General features: G+C 47.4%; 2 protein-coding genes across 3 annotated transcripts in view; one reads left to right on the forward strand and one right to left on the reverse strand.

Annotated features, from left to right (window-relative positions):
• LOC126568579 (histone H3.3A-like) overlaps positions 1–15742 on the forward strand; it is a 537920-nt gene that overhangs the window by 69000 nt on the left and 453178 nt on the right. The window lies entirely within an intron of this gene.
• Positions 1–15742, reverse strand: part of LOC126567771 (ecdysone-induced protein 75B, isoforms C/D-like) — an 83602-nt gene that overhangs the window by 4553 nt on the left and 63307 nt on the right. For both annotated transcript variants that reach the window (XM_050224056.1, XM_050224057.1), the window contains one exon: positions 1552–1787. In XM_050224056.1, coding sequence (XP_050080013.1) covers positions 1552–1787 — 236 coding nt within the window. The remainder of the gene's footprint in view (positions 1–1551; positions 1788–15742) is intronic.

Genomic DNA, 15742 nt, shown 5'->3' on the forward strand with positions numbered 1-15742 from the left:
GTGTGTGTGTAGTCAGCACATTCCACTGTGCAGTAGAGATTGTGGAAACGATGCGATTAATTAATCTCAGCAGGCATCTCGCGCAACCGTCTAACCTTTTATCGGTCATTACCGGTCACGTTGTCACGTCCATTTTGCAAAATGGAAGAAGCAGTAGCAGCAGTAACGTGTCGTTTTCTGGGGGCTTTTTTCTTCTTCTTCTTCTTCTCTCGATTCGATTGTGTTTCCTCGTGTGCGTCACACGGTCAGTATGATTGTTTGTTAACGGTGCCTGACGTGCCCGTCTCTCTTTCCGCCGCTCTCGCGCTATCTCATTTGAACTTCAATTTTCAAGGACAGCAACAGAACCGTTACCGTGCTTTGTAGCCGTGTGTCTAGCGGACTATTTGCGCGACAAACGACTCCCCTCTCTACTCGCCTCTCCCTCCTCACACACACTCACACACCTTAATACTCTCCACATGGCAACGATTGTGCGCACACACACTCACGAGGTAGCGGACAAGATGGAGACGCATGGCCACCGACGACATTGAACCGAGTGAGTTACACCCCGTAACCGGGAACTGGCGCTGACTCGCTCTCAAAAATTAATTCTATTTCCGCATTTTCGTGCACATCATGCACACACTCGCCGGCCGATTCCCGTTCGGTAACCTCCAAACGCTGCTGAGTGTGTGCGTCACGCACCACCAAACCAACACGCTTATCGGTCATTCCCGGGTTGATTGGAGGGGCATATCCGCCACGTTCCACCATTTCCAGCACGATAATACTTGCGCGAAAACCCCCTGGGCAAATGGCATTTCTCGGAAAAGTTCGATCGGTGAGGAGGAGAGGAGGGGGGGGGGGTTTCTATTTGCGATCAAAGCAACAAGATTTGCCACTCATTTCACCGCCTTCATTCTACTCCCAATGGAGGGGAGGGTGAATCGGGGAGGGGGGCGTGGAGGCAATATAAACAACACAACGGAAGTCGATCGTTCTCGGGAGGTACGCCACATATCTCACACCACGCGAACACACACACACACAGACTTTGAAGCCACACGAGCAAGCGATTAAATTAGCGAAACACAATTTCAAGGTTATCGCGCAGCAGTCTGCTCTGTCCGCTCATCCCATCCCTCCCCGCCCGAACATTCCACCCTGCCCCTGCTACTTTGCTGGGGTGGGGATTTCTGTTATCGTTTGCAACAACCCCCCCCCCCCCCCCCCCCCTTGCGTATGACGTGATGATGAGAACCACCACAACCGGTCACGATAAAGCGAGACAGAGAGAGAGAGAGAGAGAGAGAGCGATGTTTATTTTCGAAATGACAAATCGCTGTGAGTGTTCTGAGAGGGGTGAGAGGTAGGGGTGTTGCTTGTGAGTGCCACCATTTTCCTTTGCGGGATCTCATCAAATGCCGTTGACCTTGAGAAAGGTTCCTCGTTTTGTGTGTGTGTGTGCGATTTTTTTTTGGGGGGAGGAAGAGCTTTGAGAACGAATAGAGAATTCTAACCTCAAAAAAAAAAAAACATTTTGCCTGGACGGCAAAAACTACTTACCAAAGTCGGCATCGAGTAGCTCGGGCAGTCGCGGGCCCGCTGACGCATGGCGGCGACCTTTTCCCGCGTAAACTCGCACGTTTCGATGTGCGCCTGCAGTACGCTCGCCAGCAGACGGGGCTGATCGTCTAGCTCGCTGGCCAGGGCCCGCTGGTTGCCCCGATTCTGTGTGCTCTGCTGCATCGCGGCCAGTATGCGGGCCTTTTCCCGCTTCGGTACACGCCCAAACCTGACCGCTGTTTGGGGGGAGGATGAGAGAGAGAGAGAGGGAGAAGAAACACAATATTAGTTTTAAAATATAGAGATTATGATAGAGTTTTGGGTGAGTTTGAAGGGAAGCATTTTTTCTCGATGCTGGTTTCCGTTTCCTCGTGTTGGCTATAGCAAACCATGGTTGACCATGGGTGCCCTGCCATGCAGAACGGAATGAAATAAACCCCGCCACAAACGAACTACCTTGCTCCATTTGCTCCACGTGCAAGTCGAGGAACGATCGCTACTTCCGTTTCCGAAGCGTATCCGGATCGAAGAAGTTTGTCCCAAAAATGTTACATTGAACGTCCCTGACCTCTTTTCCCGTCCTATTTTTCTTCTTATTACCAGTTAAAGGTTACCAGACGGTGGTCTTGTCTCGGGGCAGGTGCATCAAAACTGCGGAAGACGTCCTTCGCAGCACAAACCATGACTTATTTGTTGCTGCTGAGACACGAGGTGTCTGTTGGAAGGTTAAAATTTACCGATAGTTATGATCGGTCTATCGCACCACCACCACTAACCACCACACGAACACGTAAATGATCGATGATGACCATGGAAAACGTACGCTCGGCGCGCGAAATACGATCCGATCGGTTCGATATAGAAGGGAGGTCAGAGTGTCTGTTGTTCCATTGTGTGGGGCGCACGCGCCCGCACCGTAAGCTGTAGAGTTCCGCATCGTCATGGTGGAGCCACCGTGCCTCCAGCTCCAGCCGTCTTGTATATCCGTCACCCACGATTTCTCGCTCACTCGAAGTTGACCTCAAAAAACGAGAGCTACAAAAAGCAACCGCTTTTTCCGTAGAAAGGTCGAAATCGGTCGATATATTTCAGCGATCTTCTAACTAGCAACCCCACTTCCGGTCAGCTCCGGAGTCGAGTCTCGAGAGTCTGTCTGGGTTTGTGACCCACCTTTTTTAGTTAGCTTATTGAGGCCGCAGGAGAATTCTTCAGCGTGGGGGTTTGCTGCTGGTGTCACTCTCACTTTCCGAAAAAGCTAACCTACTTTAAATCCGCGGCCACCTCCTACTCTCACTTTTTTTCCCCACAACGGAACGGGGGCCTGAATTCGCTGCTGGCGTGTGATCATATGATCTTTTTTCCGGTTTTTTTTTATGCGTGTGCTACATTTCTAGCTGGGTGATCGAGAAGAAGGTGGTAAAAGGAGGAGAACACCGCCCGGTTTAAATGGCATGTAGCCCCGTCGTGTACACAGACCAGTGGTTGAATGACCCCGATCATCCTTTCTCCAATTCACATACACATACGAGAAGGGATGGTTTTGCAAAAGTGACATCTTTTCTGAATTTCTTAAATAAATAAATATATTTGTCCAGGGCAGACTATTTTTAGGGGCTTTTATCTGATAAGTTTAATACTTTTTATTGCACAGGCAGCTACTGCCTGTGACTCTTAAGTCTTTGGTCTTCACTTTCTGTTTTTAAAAATTGAAAGAAATTCAAAACTGCCAGACGGTTGATCACCATGATGCACATCATCGTCTGCTGCTGCTGCCTGATGATGGGGCTCGTTAGTTGTTGGAGAAAACAGACCCAACACAACAGCCGACAGCTGCCGAAACCCAGCCACCACCACCAGCTGATCGGTGGCGGGAGAAAGGCAACCACGTCTCTAAAGAAAAAGTAGGTGAAAATCGTGGCCAATTCTGTTCCCATCTGGCGTCGCCGCACACAACACGGTGCGGAGAAAAGAAAAGTGAAAAGTGAACCGATGTATGATGCGGGACCGGGTGGCCGTGGGGTGGTGTATGTTTTCGTTAAAACAATGCAGCAGCAACACAACGGCACCGACGCTCGCGGTGGAGAGTTTTGAAGTGGAGCCTCCAGCACGCGGAGATCGTAAAAGAAAACCGGCACACGCGCTTCCAGCAGCAGCAGCAGCAGCAATAACCGCACCAAGGCGCCTCAGAAGAAAGCTCACAAAAGAAAGGCTCTCTATGTATCTCTCTCTCTCTCGCCGGTGTTCGCTCTGTAGGCGCTTTCTTTCGAATCGCGATCGCGACGAGCAAAAGTAAAGGAGGCACAGCGCGCAAACAGGCGAAGGGGGAGGAATGAAAAATCCGATTGAGCTGTGCGAAGTCCGAACAACAACATGGGGAAGGAAAATAAAAAGGAAAAGTGTGTTACTTTCCTGACACCGTATCATTGGGCACGAAGAGGGGAAGAGGTTAAAAAGAGATAAAGAAATGGGTGAGAAAAATAAAAATGAAAATAAAAAAAGATGCTTGGTGGACCTTATTAGCTTACGCGAGAATTGTGTAAAAAATGAAATGGTATGCTAGTCTGGTTGCGGTTTTATAGGCGAATTTATCCAATTTCACGAATAAAAAAAATTTGAAAAAAATATGTAGCAGAAGTGAAGTTTATAATTTAGTAAGGCGAAGTTTGAGTTGTATAAGTGGTAATGTCACCCCCAGAAAGCAACTAGAACACAAGAATTGGGTTAAAAAATTACTTGATCACATTAAAACGAAGCGTGATACATTACCAAAAATTGAGAAACACGTATTCTCCCATATATTTGAACGCCATTTTATAGCTTTACATTTTACATGACAAACGAACTATTCTTCCCACCCTTTCGCCCTCCTTTCACCCCTCACATTGGATGTTCCGATGGTGTGGGTGGCAGCAAAGCCAAAAAGGGAGCACAAAAGAAAGAAGAAAAAAACAGTCCGAAAGTGAAGGTGAAAGTTGAACAGCCAGCACGCGCGCTTATTGAGCTCAGATACGCAGATGGTTGTCGCTATTTGGGTGTTTTCTTGCATTGAATTTCACCATTTTAATGAAGCGTTTGTGTATGGTAAAAAGGGCACACTCTCCGTCACTCTCTCGGGAATGTGCTATTTGCTCTATTAACCTCTGGTGACCTTTTGCGTTTGCATACATTTGCCGCGCTCGACTGCTACTTTCTTTCTGCTGCTCAGGTTTTTTTTTCTCCACTCCAGAACCGACCACTTTCATGGAGTGGAGCGAGCGGAATCACCTCTCTTTCCGGCTAATTTGTGGCTTCCCCATTTTCAATTTTCCCATTTTGTGCGCACTCGTGCCCTTGACCCTAAATGAGTGACAATCGGAATACCCCCTTGCTCCGTTGTGTGAGTTGCCCTGTGTCACGCGCTTGGGTGGCTTCTCCTCCACCCATCTGTACCGGCAGAACCGGGGGGTAGTGGAGAGCGCGGGCGGCTGAAATCGGTGAGGAAAGAGAAAGCTCTTTAGAAAGCCAATACTACTATCGTTTGCACTCGTTCTCTCGCGAGCTGCGTACTTTCTCTCACTTTGTGCGCTTTCGCCAAAATCAAACACACACACAAAAAAAAATGAATGGAAATACGTTCCCGGTAAGGTTATTTCCGTGACAAAGTCATGGCTCCATGGGTGAGTGAAGCCATTTTTAAAGGTCACAACACACGCACGCAATTGTTCCCTCTCGCTTGCACAGTTCATCCCTTATTCGCCATCCTTCGAGCTTATTTGAGGATGTTAGAACAAGAGAGAGGGAGAGAGAGAGAGAAAGAGAGTGAGAGAATCATTTGTGAAAGCGAACACTCCATAAAAGCCCACCCCAACACAAACAAAATAAAAAAAAAAAACGTCAAAACTCTACCAACAAAAGACCTGGAGTTCGGAGTGGAATCAAGGTCAAAGATCACATTAATTCTGACATCTCCACGAAGCTCCCCCCCCCCCCCCGCCCCTAGGCTAGGTTCAAGAGAGCATATTTTGTCCAACAGAAGAAAAATGGGTGCTCTCTTTCGCAAGTGACGCACTAATCAATGTAATATCATTTAAAGTAAATAAGACGCAAAGAGACAACAAAAAATAAAATGGAGAAAATTGCGCATATGAAGCGAGCTCCCAAGGCGGTCGACTACCACTGTCGGGACTGGAATTTGGTATAAGAGAACACCTACGTGCATTGTGATAGGAGACAACTCCCTTCAGGATGCCCTTCAGTATTGGTAACTCTTCGGCCATGTTTGCTTAATGATGTTTGCTGCTGTAGTTTAGTATCAAATTATATATCTTTTTTTGGTTGCTTTTTCTGCTCCTAATTTGCACTTTTGATATTTTTTTTTCTTTTTTGGTACCGTTTTGCCCACTTTCACTCTAGAATTCACTTCTGGCACTGTTTGCTTGTTGTTTTCCTTTCCTTCTTCTCCTCTCTCTCTCTCGCTCTATCTCTTTTTCTCGCTTTGCTATTTGACACTTCTGTTTTACACCGCTTGCTTTGCTCGTTTTTTTTTCTTCTTTCTTATCTTGCACGCCGAATCGCTTCACTTTCTTTCACGTTTTTTCGGCTTTCATTTTGGTTTGGCGGCTTTTCCATCACACGGCTGTATCTTTTCGGCACTTGTTTCTGCTTAGGAATGCATTCTTTTTTTTTTTTTTTTAATTGATAAGATTTTCTGGCCCTGAGAAAATATGGAACACTGGTTAGAGCTTTTTTTTCAGCACTTTTTTAAACTTCTTACACTTTCCCAACGTGTGTCACTGCTATACACGCACGCACACTAATTTTTGGTAAGCTAACGATTAAATCAATTGCTGCACAACCGGTGACACGTACCGGTGACATTGGGAAGTACAGGCAAACGGGGCCCCCTTCCCTCCCATTGCCCAATTCGCGTACGGTCACGGTCAAAAGCGCACTCCCTTATAATGGTCGAGTTGTCTTCTTGAATGTGTGAACCGTCGTCACCGTCGTCGAATGGCGAATGACCTCGAACTTGTACCTCTTGGGTCTGGTGGGTTCCTTTGCTCCGTCACACATACACACACACACACGCGCGCGCGAGAGAGAGGTGGCGTGTTTTATCGGTTTATTTTCGTGTGTGGCGGCTTGTGTTTGCTTTTTTGCTTCCTTCGATTGCTCTGCATAGAGAAATAGAGAGCAGCAAACCCGAGAGAAGTAGTGTGTGCGAGTGTAGTGTAGTGTAAAAAAAAAAGGACATTTACAACCCACTCCTTATCCTGGCGGTATCATTTAAAGCCAGAAAGGAATAGCGAGCACGGTTATGTTGGTACCTTTGCGCCTCTCTTTTCTTTATGCGCGTTTTTGTTGGAATGTCGGTCCTTGGCCGACACAGACACACACACACACACACAGACAGACACTTAGGTACACAGAGAGCCACACAAAACACCGACTGGAAGACGTGCGCACGGAGCGAGGATGTGATGACCTTCGCCTTGCCAAACCCATTCAAAAGGCCAACTCATCATCCATCCCACAGTGATCATGTTTGCTGGTGCCGTATGATATGGCGATGCGCACTTTGGATTTTTGTTTTTCTTTTACGCACACACTGTGTCACATTGTTGCGGACATTTCTGCATGCCTCCTTTGTGGAGCAAAGCTTTCACGTTTTCCACAGCTACTTTGAGATGAGCTCAAACTTTGAGCTTCTGCGACTACTTGATTAAACCACCTGTGTGCACGCGTTGGGAAAGGTAATAATACTTCTATTTATTCTAATTTAATACAGAAAAAAAAACACCAATATTGCACCTTCACTACAATTTTGCGACGCTTTTTTTCCTTTGAAACCGTTGGAAAACAGATTTTTCACCACACACACACACACACACACCGAGAGCTTAAAATGGTAGCAAAATGACGGTTTTTCTTTTGGCATCTAGCACGCTTCGCAAGGGCAGCCAAAAACGCAACACCGCACGGGCACACGTACACGCACACACACACAGGGAGACGCGCGCGAGGTACGCGCTTTTGCTCTCCTTTTTCGCAGCAGCCCGGTTCAACGTCTCGTCGCTCACTGGCGGGCGGCCCGCACTAGTTTGTTTGGTTTGGGGGCGCCTCCATCGACGTGAGTGAGTCCCTGCCCGGTGAGACGAGACACTCGTGAGCGAATTTGGGTTGAGTGATCGAGCGTGCGAGCACGTTCAACCGGGAAGCCGCATGTGGCGGCGAGCGGGTTTTATCAATGTCACCCACACACACACACACACAAGTACAAATGCGCCGTTGAAGCGTCGAAGGTTTTTTATCGAGCTAATGATGATGACAATGATGATGGAGGAGACCGGGGGCGAGCTTCCGCACCGCGGAGTTCGGCCACTAGGCGCTACTTGACCTCCATATCTCCTTCCACGTGCGCGCCGCCCCAAAAAGCCACCCATTTGATCACTCAGTTGATCATATCAGATTTATCAAAGCAATTGGATGTAAATGAGCGCCCTTTGTGTGTGTGTGTTTTGTGTGTTTGATTTAATTATTCCTGACACATTTTGTTCCTGGAGCTTCCAGCCGGGAATCTAAGCGTTTTTTTTTTTTTGCCGGAAGGAACTCATCCCGCACCAATACACACACGGGGGCGCGCGCGCGCACATCCGTAACAGCTAATGTGTCGCGCGGCACACACTGTGGCCTTGAACTTATCCGAATTGAATGTCGAGCCAAACATTGTACCTAATGGGAGCTTAGATATACTCCTCCTCCTCCTCTCTCTCCTCTTCGTAAGGTGGGTGGCAGTGGGAAGAGTGGGATGATACGGTGCGCGCAGAAGCAGCATTTTATCGCACACGTCAACGGCCCAAGACAGAGAGAGAAACAAACGGTAAGAAGAGGATAGGTTACAAAATCTTCTCCTAAAGTGTGTGTGTGTGGGGAAGGGTGTTGGGGTGGACAATTTATTTTTACACACACGTCCATGACCCTTCCCCCCTCTCTCTCTTTCTCTTCCCGATGTTGCCATTTCACGGTCAGATTTCCTTTTCCCTCCTCGCTCACAAAAAAAAAAAAACAGGGACCAAACCGGATAAACTAATGGGAAAACTATACGTATTTTCAGGAACCCCTTTTCTCCTCTCTCACTCTCTCTCTCTCTCTCTCTCTCCGAAACACTATCCCTCACTCTCTCTTTTTCGCCTATTGTTTGTCGCATCCTTGGCAAAAGCAAACAACGTTACAACAGGCAGTTGATTCCCGTGCTGTGCTGTGTGTGTGTGTGTTTGTTTGTGGCAGTGGCATCGTAAATTAGATTGGAAAATTGCGCGCCTATACTTCGTGGAAAACCACCACCTTCCACCACCCCCACGCTCCACAAGGTCATGGCACGAGGCACGTTACATGTCCGCTCCTGTGTTACCAGGAACGGAAAATGCGATTTGAAGGCACAAAAAAAAAGGTTTTCCCGCTTAGCCTGCCCGAGAGCTTGCCTTATTGACGTTGTTATTGGTAAACGACCTTGAAATGGTGGTGGGTGGTATTACAGGTAAAATGGGGAGAGGAATAACCCAGGCTTCCAGCAGCAAAACACCGAGAAGGTGTTGCGTTTTTAATGGATGTGGATGATATTTCCTTTTTCGCCTTCGTCTTCGTTCCTATTTTAGGCTTACACACAGGTTTGTCCTTGCGGATGTGATGTGGAGGCACGGTGAAGGTCGCACCTTGCACCAGCCAGTCGGAGCGGGCTGGTGGCAGGGTGTTCTTTGTGCTAATTTTATCCACCGAAGCTGACCGAATTGGAGAGGTTGGGAAAATTGGAAGAACTGAATTACGCCACCATTGTAATGTAATGGGGTAATGGGACAATTACAATGTATCTTATCCTTATCTGCTTAGCTTTTACTGAGCACTTTGCTTCCTGTTTTCCACAAAACGTCCTCTAATATTGCATCAGAAGATCTGTGAAATCGTCTTCCATCTCATCGCTCATCATCCCCAATTCCGCCCCAAGAACGCGGCCATTTGGATACACACAAGTGGTACCGCCTGTCCGGTGTCCTTGACTCGTGATAACCTTGATTCACCCTCTCGCTACCAGCTCTATCTCTATCATTCGTTCGATTCTGTGCGCGCTGTTCTTTTCAATTATTAAATTGAAACCACTCTACCCGCGCGTGAGTAACCATGCGCTGAAAGTGAGAGAGTGAGCGCTCACCGAGCGAACGGATCACTCAAAGCTCGGCGCTTTACTAGTGCCGAAAGCTACCGTGTAGAGGGCGTCTCTGTTCTGTCGCGCTTTCACACAGCGAGCGCTTAAAATGCGTACCGAGCAAATTATGTTTTAATAAAAAGAAAATAAATGAATTACCTCACTTATAAAATTTTTGTTTTGTAAAATAATCATTAAAAAATCAAAAACAAATCTCTATCTCTTTCTTACATCCCGGCAGTCGCCTTTTTTCCACCTCGCTTTGTCACATGCTTGTGGCGCGGCCAATGTTTTATGCTGGCTGCCGCCACCACACCTGGACCACCTGGTTTAGAACACGATCCAGAGAACCCCCGTTAACAGTTCATCGACCAACCCCTCCCCCATCAGTTCGTGAGAGGTTCGTGAGTGGGAGTCGTTCTAGGTGCGAGAGTTCAACGACATTTCTAATAACGTTTTCTTTTGCCCATGCTTTCCTTGCGTGTGTAACACGTTAGGTGAAGTCCAGTCCTCCCCAGCGGGTCAGTGACTTCTTCCGATAGTGCTGATGTTATCGACCTCGAAGGTGTTCTTTGGCCGAGATTTTCCGAGCTTCGAGAAGGGTAAGGGAAAAGCCGTTTCCTGGTTGCAACTGTGTTTGATTGAATTACGACGATTGCCTAATGAGAGTAAACAGTTTCAGTATTTTTACGTTCGCATAAAATATGTATTAATCGAATCGGGAAGTGTCACTAATGAGCTTTTGCCATACACGAACACACAAATGTCCTTAATGACATGCGCAGGCTTTTTACCCCTTTTCTCTTCCGAAAACCCCAACCAATCCTGGTCATTACCGGCAGGAGTCATTTACAGTAAAGCTTACTACAAGAAGTAATAAATTCAAAACGATTTTTTACCCCTAAATGTAGGCATGACAAAACTTTGCATTTTACATCAAAATTTTCTCATCGTTTTTCTGGGCGTGTGTGTGGGGCCCAGACCTCACTCGGGGTTTAACTCTAGCAGCAACAAAAAAAACCCCTCCCGGGTCTCGGAAACTCGGCTCTGTCTCTCGAGAATAGGGTTTGCTCACGGGAGAAACGTTTAGCGAACGCCAAAAAAGGTTTCTTCGGTGAGCAAATCATCAGCGAAGGCAAGTTCATTGACCGGACTGACTGGCTGGCTGGGCACACACACCCGGTTACAAATCGTAAAATGACCTACTTCTGCGCGCTCTGTGCTGTCGGTCCGGTCCGGTCCCGGCGTTAAGGAGGGGGGGGGAGCGCGGGGGGTCTATTAGCATGAATGGTGGTGAGATGATAAATCAAAACTGCGTTACGTTTCCCAGGGACTTTCCGTTTCGTTCGGCAAAGATGCAAATCGACGTTAAACATACAATTAGCACTTTTATTAACACACGCAAAATGATTTAAAAACATATATGTTTCAATATATGTAACAGAAAATTTCTAATAATTATTAGATAAAGAAGCAAAACCAAATACTTGAATAAATTGTTTGTGCATTTTGTGTTCAGACTTGATTCGCAAACATAAATATATTTTAATAAAACACCGCTTTATTCGACCACATTTCACTTTCAAAAGAAAAGTCACCGGAAGCCATTGTAAAATGACTATATTTTAATAAAAGTTGCAATAAAAAGCAATCATTTACAATCATCAAACATACAACGAAAAAATCATAAACACTGCCATAAAACATCACATAAATGTTTCTCAAGGCAGCAAATAAAAAAGCGAAATTTATGACTGTTTGTACTGCAGAGTTTAGGGGTAATGTAACGACCCATCGGCCACTCTGCGGGACCCCCGTTGCAAGTGAAAGTATTTCCCTCATCAACACGCCAGCACGCGTGAAAAGAGCAGCAGCAGCCGAGCCCGAGAGATCGTTCTCTTTTCTACGTGCAGCGCGCGATCATCGTTTGTTGAACGAAAAAGTTTCACTTCCTGCTTTCTGCGTGAAGACGAAGCACTTTTGCACGCACGGTTGGGCTTTCCTAACCCCCCCTCCCCTCCCCCCCCCCCTCACTGCTGGAAGGAAGGGCGGGTGAGGTGACGATCGCGAGAAAAAAAAGGGAAAGTGAAATCGTGTCTTCGGTTACCTTCCCAAACCCGGTGTAAGAGGACGGTAGGGAAGACGGACTTGGGAGACATTTTGTATTCAAGTGAACTACTTCCTTGCATTACTTTTGATGGGTTTGATAAGCTTAAGTAATGAAGGAGAGATGAGAGAAAATTTTCTGGGTTCTTTTCAAGGACTCTTATAATTCGAAAGCTTTATAAAAATTTTATTTGTCAATAATAATAACCTACAAAAGTAAAAACCAACCCGCTCTGATTAGTCACACGAACAAAGCGATGCGTAAACATGTTTTTAAATAGCCACTATTTGCTTATGTTTGCAAAGAAAAAAGGCGCAAACCCTTAACGTGTGTGTGTGGACTCGATCGAAATGGGTCATGATTTGCTTCCTTTTCTTTCCACTTCTACTGAGTCTGCAAAAAAAAAAAAAACTACCCAACACTGGTACTACGTAGAGGAGCTGCTGGTTGAGGATTTTGCATTGACTCATAAGCGCTCTGTCGTTTGCCATCCTGCTTACTCGCACTTCGCCTTCACATAGCTGCACAGCTCACAGGGCATACGCGACAACGATGACGATTGCTCAAGCATTACCACCCTCAAAACGCTCGCCATGTCTCATTATCTGTCCCCTCTCCCCCTCCACACATAAAAACACCCTTCGGAGGACACCAGAAGCAGAGCACTGTGCTCCAGATTGTCGTCCGGGAGTGAGAAGAATGGGCCGTGGGCCGTCGGGCGCGTACGAGACCTATGCGCGCCCGAGGACAACGACCATGCAACCTAATTTACAACCAATCGAGAGGGAGGAAAGTAAGCAGGGGTTTTGGGTGGGAAGACAACCACCATCCTCTCCCGCTCTCGTTGGAATAAAGAGCGCAAATCCACCACCACCCACCCCTCTCACAGGAACAGGAGAAGCGGGAAATGGGGAGGAGGTTCGCTGTCTGCTCTGCCATTGCTGTCGCGCTGCTGCCATTTGCTTTGTGTGTGGTTCGCATGAATTGTAAAACAAGTGAACGACCTGCGTGACCGAAATAAGAGTCAACGACCCGTCGCCGCGCGCACGACGACGATCCGAAGCGATTTGCGGTGAGTGTGAGCGGGAAGGGTGAGTGTGATCGTCGACTCACTGCTTCTCACTCTCGCTCATACAAACACGCGCGTGGAGGGTTGAGAGAGAGAGAGAGAGCAAGAGACAATGGAGCGGTTTTTTTAGGGGGATTGAAAAGCCTTGAAACTCGAATGAACACCACGGGGCGCTCGAATGAATGTTTCATGAACTTTGGAGAGTTTTACGGTGTGCGTGAACGGCCGAGTGAGTGAATGAATTTCTTGTGGAATGAACCGGATACGGAGGAACTTCTAATTTTTTATATTCTTATACTAAATTTGTCTTTGTTTATGTATAAAGCACTTCAATCCTTAAGAAAATAACCTTCTTTACTTTCTTTATAATATAAGGAAATGAATCTTTGTCTTCATAACACATCTACACATCCACACTGCTTCTCATTTGAATACAGTCTTTAGCTGTGATCGTCTGCGTTCCGGGACCATCGTCATCGGCCACATCTAATCCGAGATCCGCTGTAACGATCGCTTAGCGCACGTACCACACCAACACTGCCGTCCATTGGAGCCATGCGAGTCATGCGAGCCATGGAGTAAAAATAGAAAACGAAAGTTTCCACCACATTACCGCGTGTTACAGGCACACGCGATTGGAGGGGTGTGCGTGAGCTGGGAATTGGCACACGGGAATGCGTTTCGGCAAAACAGTGTACGAGAGTTCCAACTTCCAAAACTCGATCATGGTCTATCGGGATGCGGAGCCTCCATACTATCACAACCCCTCGTCCACTTTCGTTCCGTCGTGTGCATTGACTTTGATAGGTTTTGATTAAAATTCCCAAACGAAGCAAACGAATGCGCTTGGGCGAGAAAAAAAATGAATTCAATCCGATTACGAAACCACGCGCATAATTCATTCCGCAGCATGGGTGGAGTGGAACAAAGGAAAAGGAAGCGATTTCGCCAGAGTAATATCACATTCGGTAAGCTGCATTTGATAAGCGAGCAAAGGGAAAAAAACCAAAAAAAAGCAAGTTAAAAGAAGGGAAACAAAATTACTTACTACCAAACAATGTCGGCACGGAAGGTGATAATGAGACACCTCTGGTTGGAGAGAAAGTGAAACTTGGAAACTTCACCAACATCGGCGCAGCCCGAAATTAGGAAGAAAAAAAAAATGCCAAAACCTTCGGCATCATAGCTCGATCTCCTCGACCCAGTAAAATTCCGTAGTGGAGTGTAGAAATAAGGGGAGGCGAAGAAAAGGGTGGGATGGTGCGGACAACAGTCGCTCGGTAGCTCGGTCCGGGGTGAATGCACTCCGATTTGGAACGGAGGTCGTTCATAGAGCGAGAGATCTGTTCTCTAATAAGCTCCACCATCGGAGCGAAAGAGCGAGCAAGCGAGCGCCTAGAGTAAGGGCTTCTATGGCCTCTGGCTAGAGGCCTATCCATGTAGAAGGTGTGAGAGCAAGAGAGAGAGAGAGAGACGAATGAAACGGAAGAAACACTTACTTTTGGGGTGGTTGGGGAGATTTAACTTGGATGAACGAGCTAACCGAAATTACCTTGAAATGGTGCGAGTGAGAGCGAACAGAGCCACTTTCGCACTCTTTCTCTCGTAGCAAGTCGGAATGAACGCTCGCTTCGTATCGTAGGACACCAATTCGAGAGGGCAGGAGAGCGAGAGAAAGTGCAAAAGAGACACACAAGAGGGGAGGGGGGAGGGGAGGGACACAAAAACTAGGCCGTCGTTTCATCCCCACCCGGCGACGGCTCCTCCACACCGTTGTCTCTTTCCAACACCTTTTTCATCCCTTGCTCACGAGGCGAGCTGTGGTGAACTCCATATGTGCAAGAGAGAGAGAGAGAGAGAGATGGAGCTACACGACACACACGCTCTCTCGCTCACCCAACCAGCCAGGAGGTGGGGTGGCGAGTTTATTTTTCTGACCTAAATAAAGTTCAAAATGATTATGGCCCAGTTAGACGGTCGTTGAACTCGTGCCGATGGCCTCGCTGGGCTTCCACCCCGGGCAATGGGGGGAGCGAGAGAGAGAGAGAGACCCGACCTAATGCGTGTGTGCGTATGGGGCAAGCGAGATGCAACAACGGCGCGCGTTTTCGCTTTCGGTACACACCAATATGACGTTCTATGGTGGGTTTTTGTGTGTCTTTTCCTCGCCATAGGTCTCGCGCGCGCTGTATGTCGACTGTTGCGCGCATGTCGACAGCGAATCGCGACGTCAAACCTTAGGGGTTGATTGGTTGATGAGGGTGAGAGGGAGAAAAGGGGATGTTTTTTTGCATTCTCTCTCGCTCTAGCTGTGGTACTTCTGTTTCGCTTTGGCACCCTCTCTGTGCCATTGTTCACGGTGTGCGTGTGTGTGTGTGTGTCTCGCTTTCGTCAACGTACAGTTGCAACAGTGGCCCTGAGCTTTGTGTGCCGCTCACGTCGTCTACTCGCACTACTCCCAGCATCCTCTCTCTCTCTCACTGCTGCTGCTGCTGATGTGTCCCTTATAGCCCTTCTCTTATAGCCGATTAAGAAACCTGAAGCACCTAACAGTTGACGCTATCCAACTATCGGAGCTCCAGATCAAACTTCCTGACCTTCATCAAAAACCCACAAAACCGGATTGAGCACACCGTACTGTGCGCTTCTCCAAAAATGTGTGATGCTTAGCCCCATCATCCTACCAGCAGCTTCACGGACGGTCATCACCTCCAAATGTAGAGCCACACCTTCAACACAACTGGGCCAAGTCCGAAAAGAAAACCAATCCATTTGCTAATCTTCACGCAACCTCATGCTCAACCGCGCATCTAATGCCAGCCCCCCCAGCCGGAGA

The sequence above is a fragment of the Anopheles maculipalpis genome, chromosome 2RL, assembly GCF_943734695.1.
Source record: "Anopheles maculipalpis chromosome 2RL, idAnoMacuDA_375_x, whole genome shotgun sequence".
Classification (NCBI taxonomy): domain Eukaryota; kingdom Metazoa; phylum Arthropoda; class Insecta; order Diptera; family Culicidae; genus Anopheles; species Anopheles maculipalpis.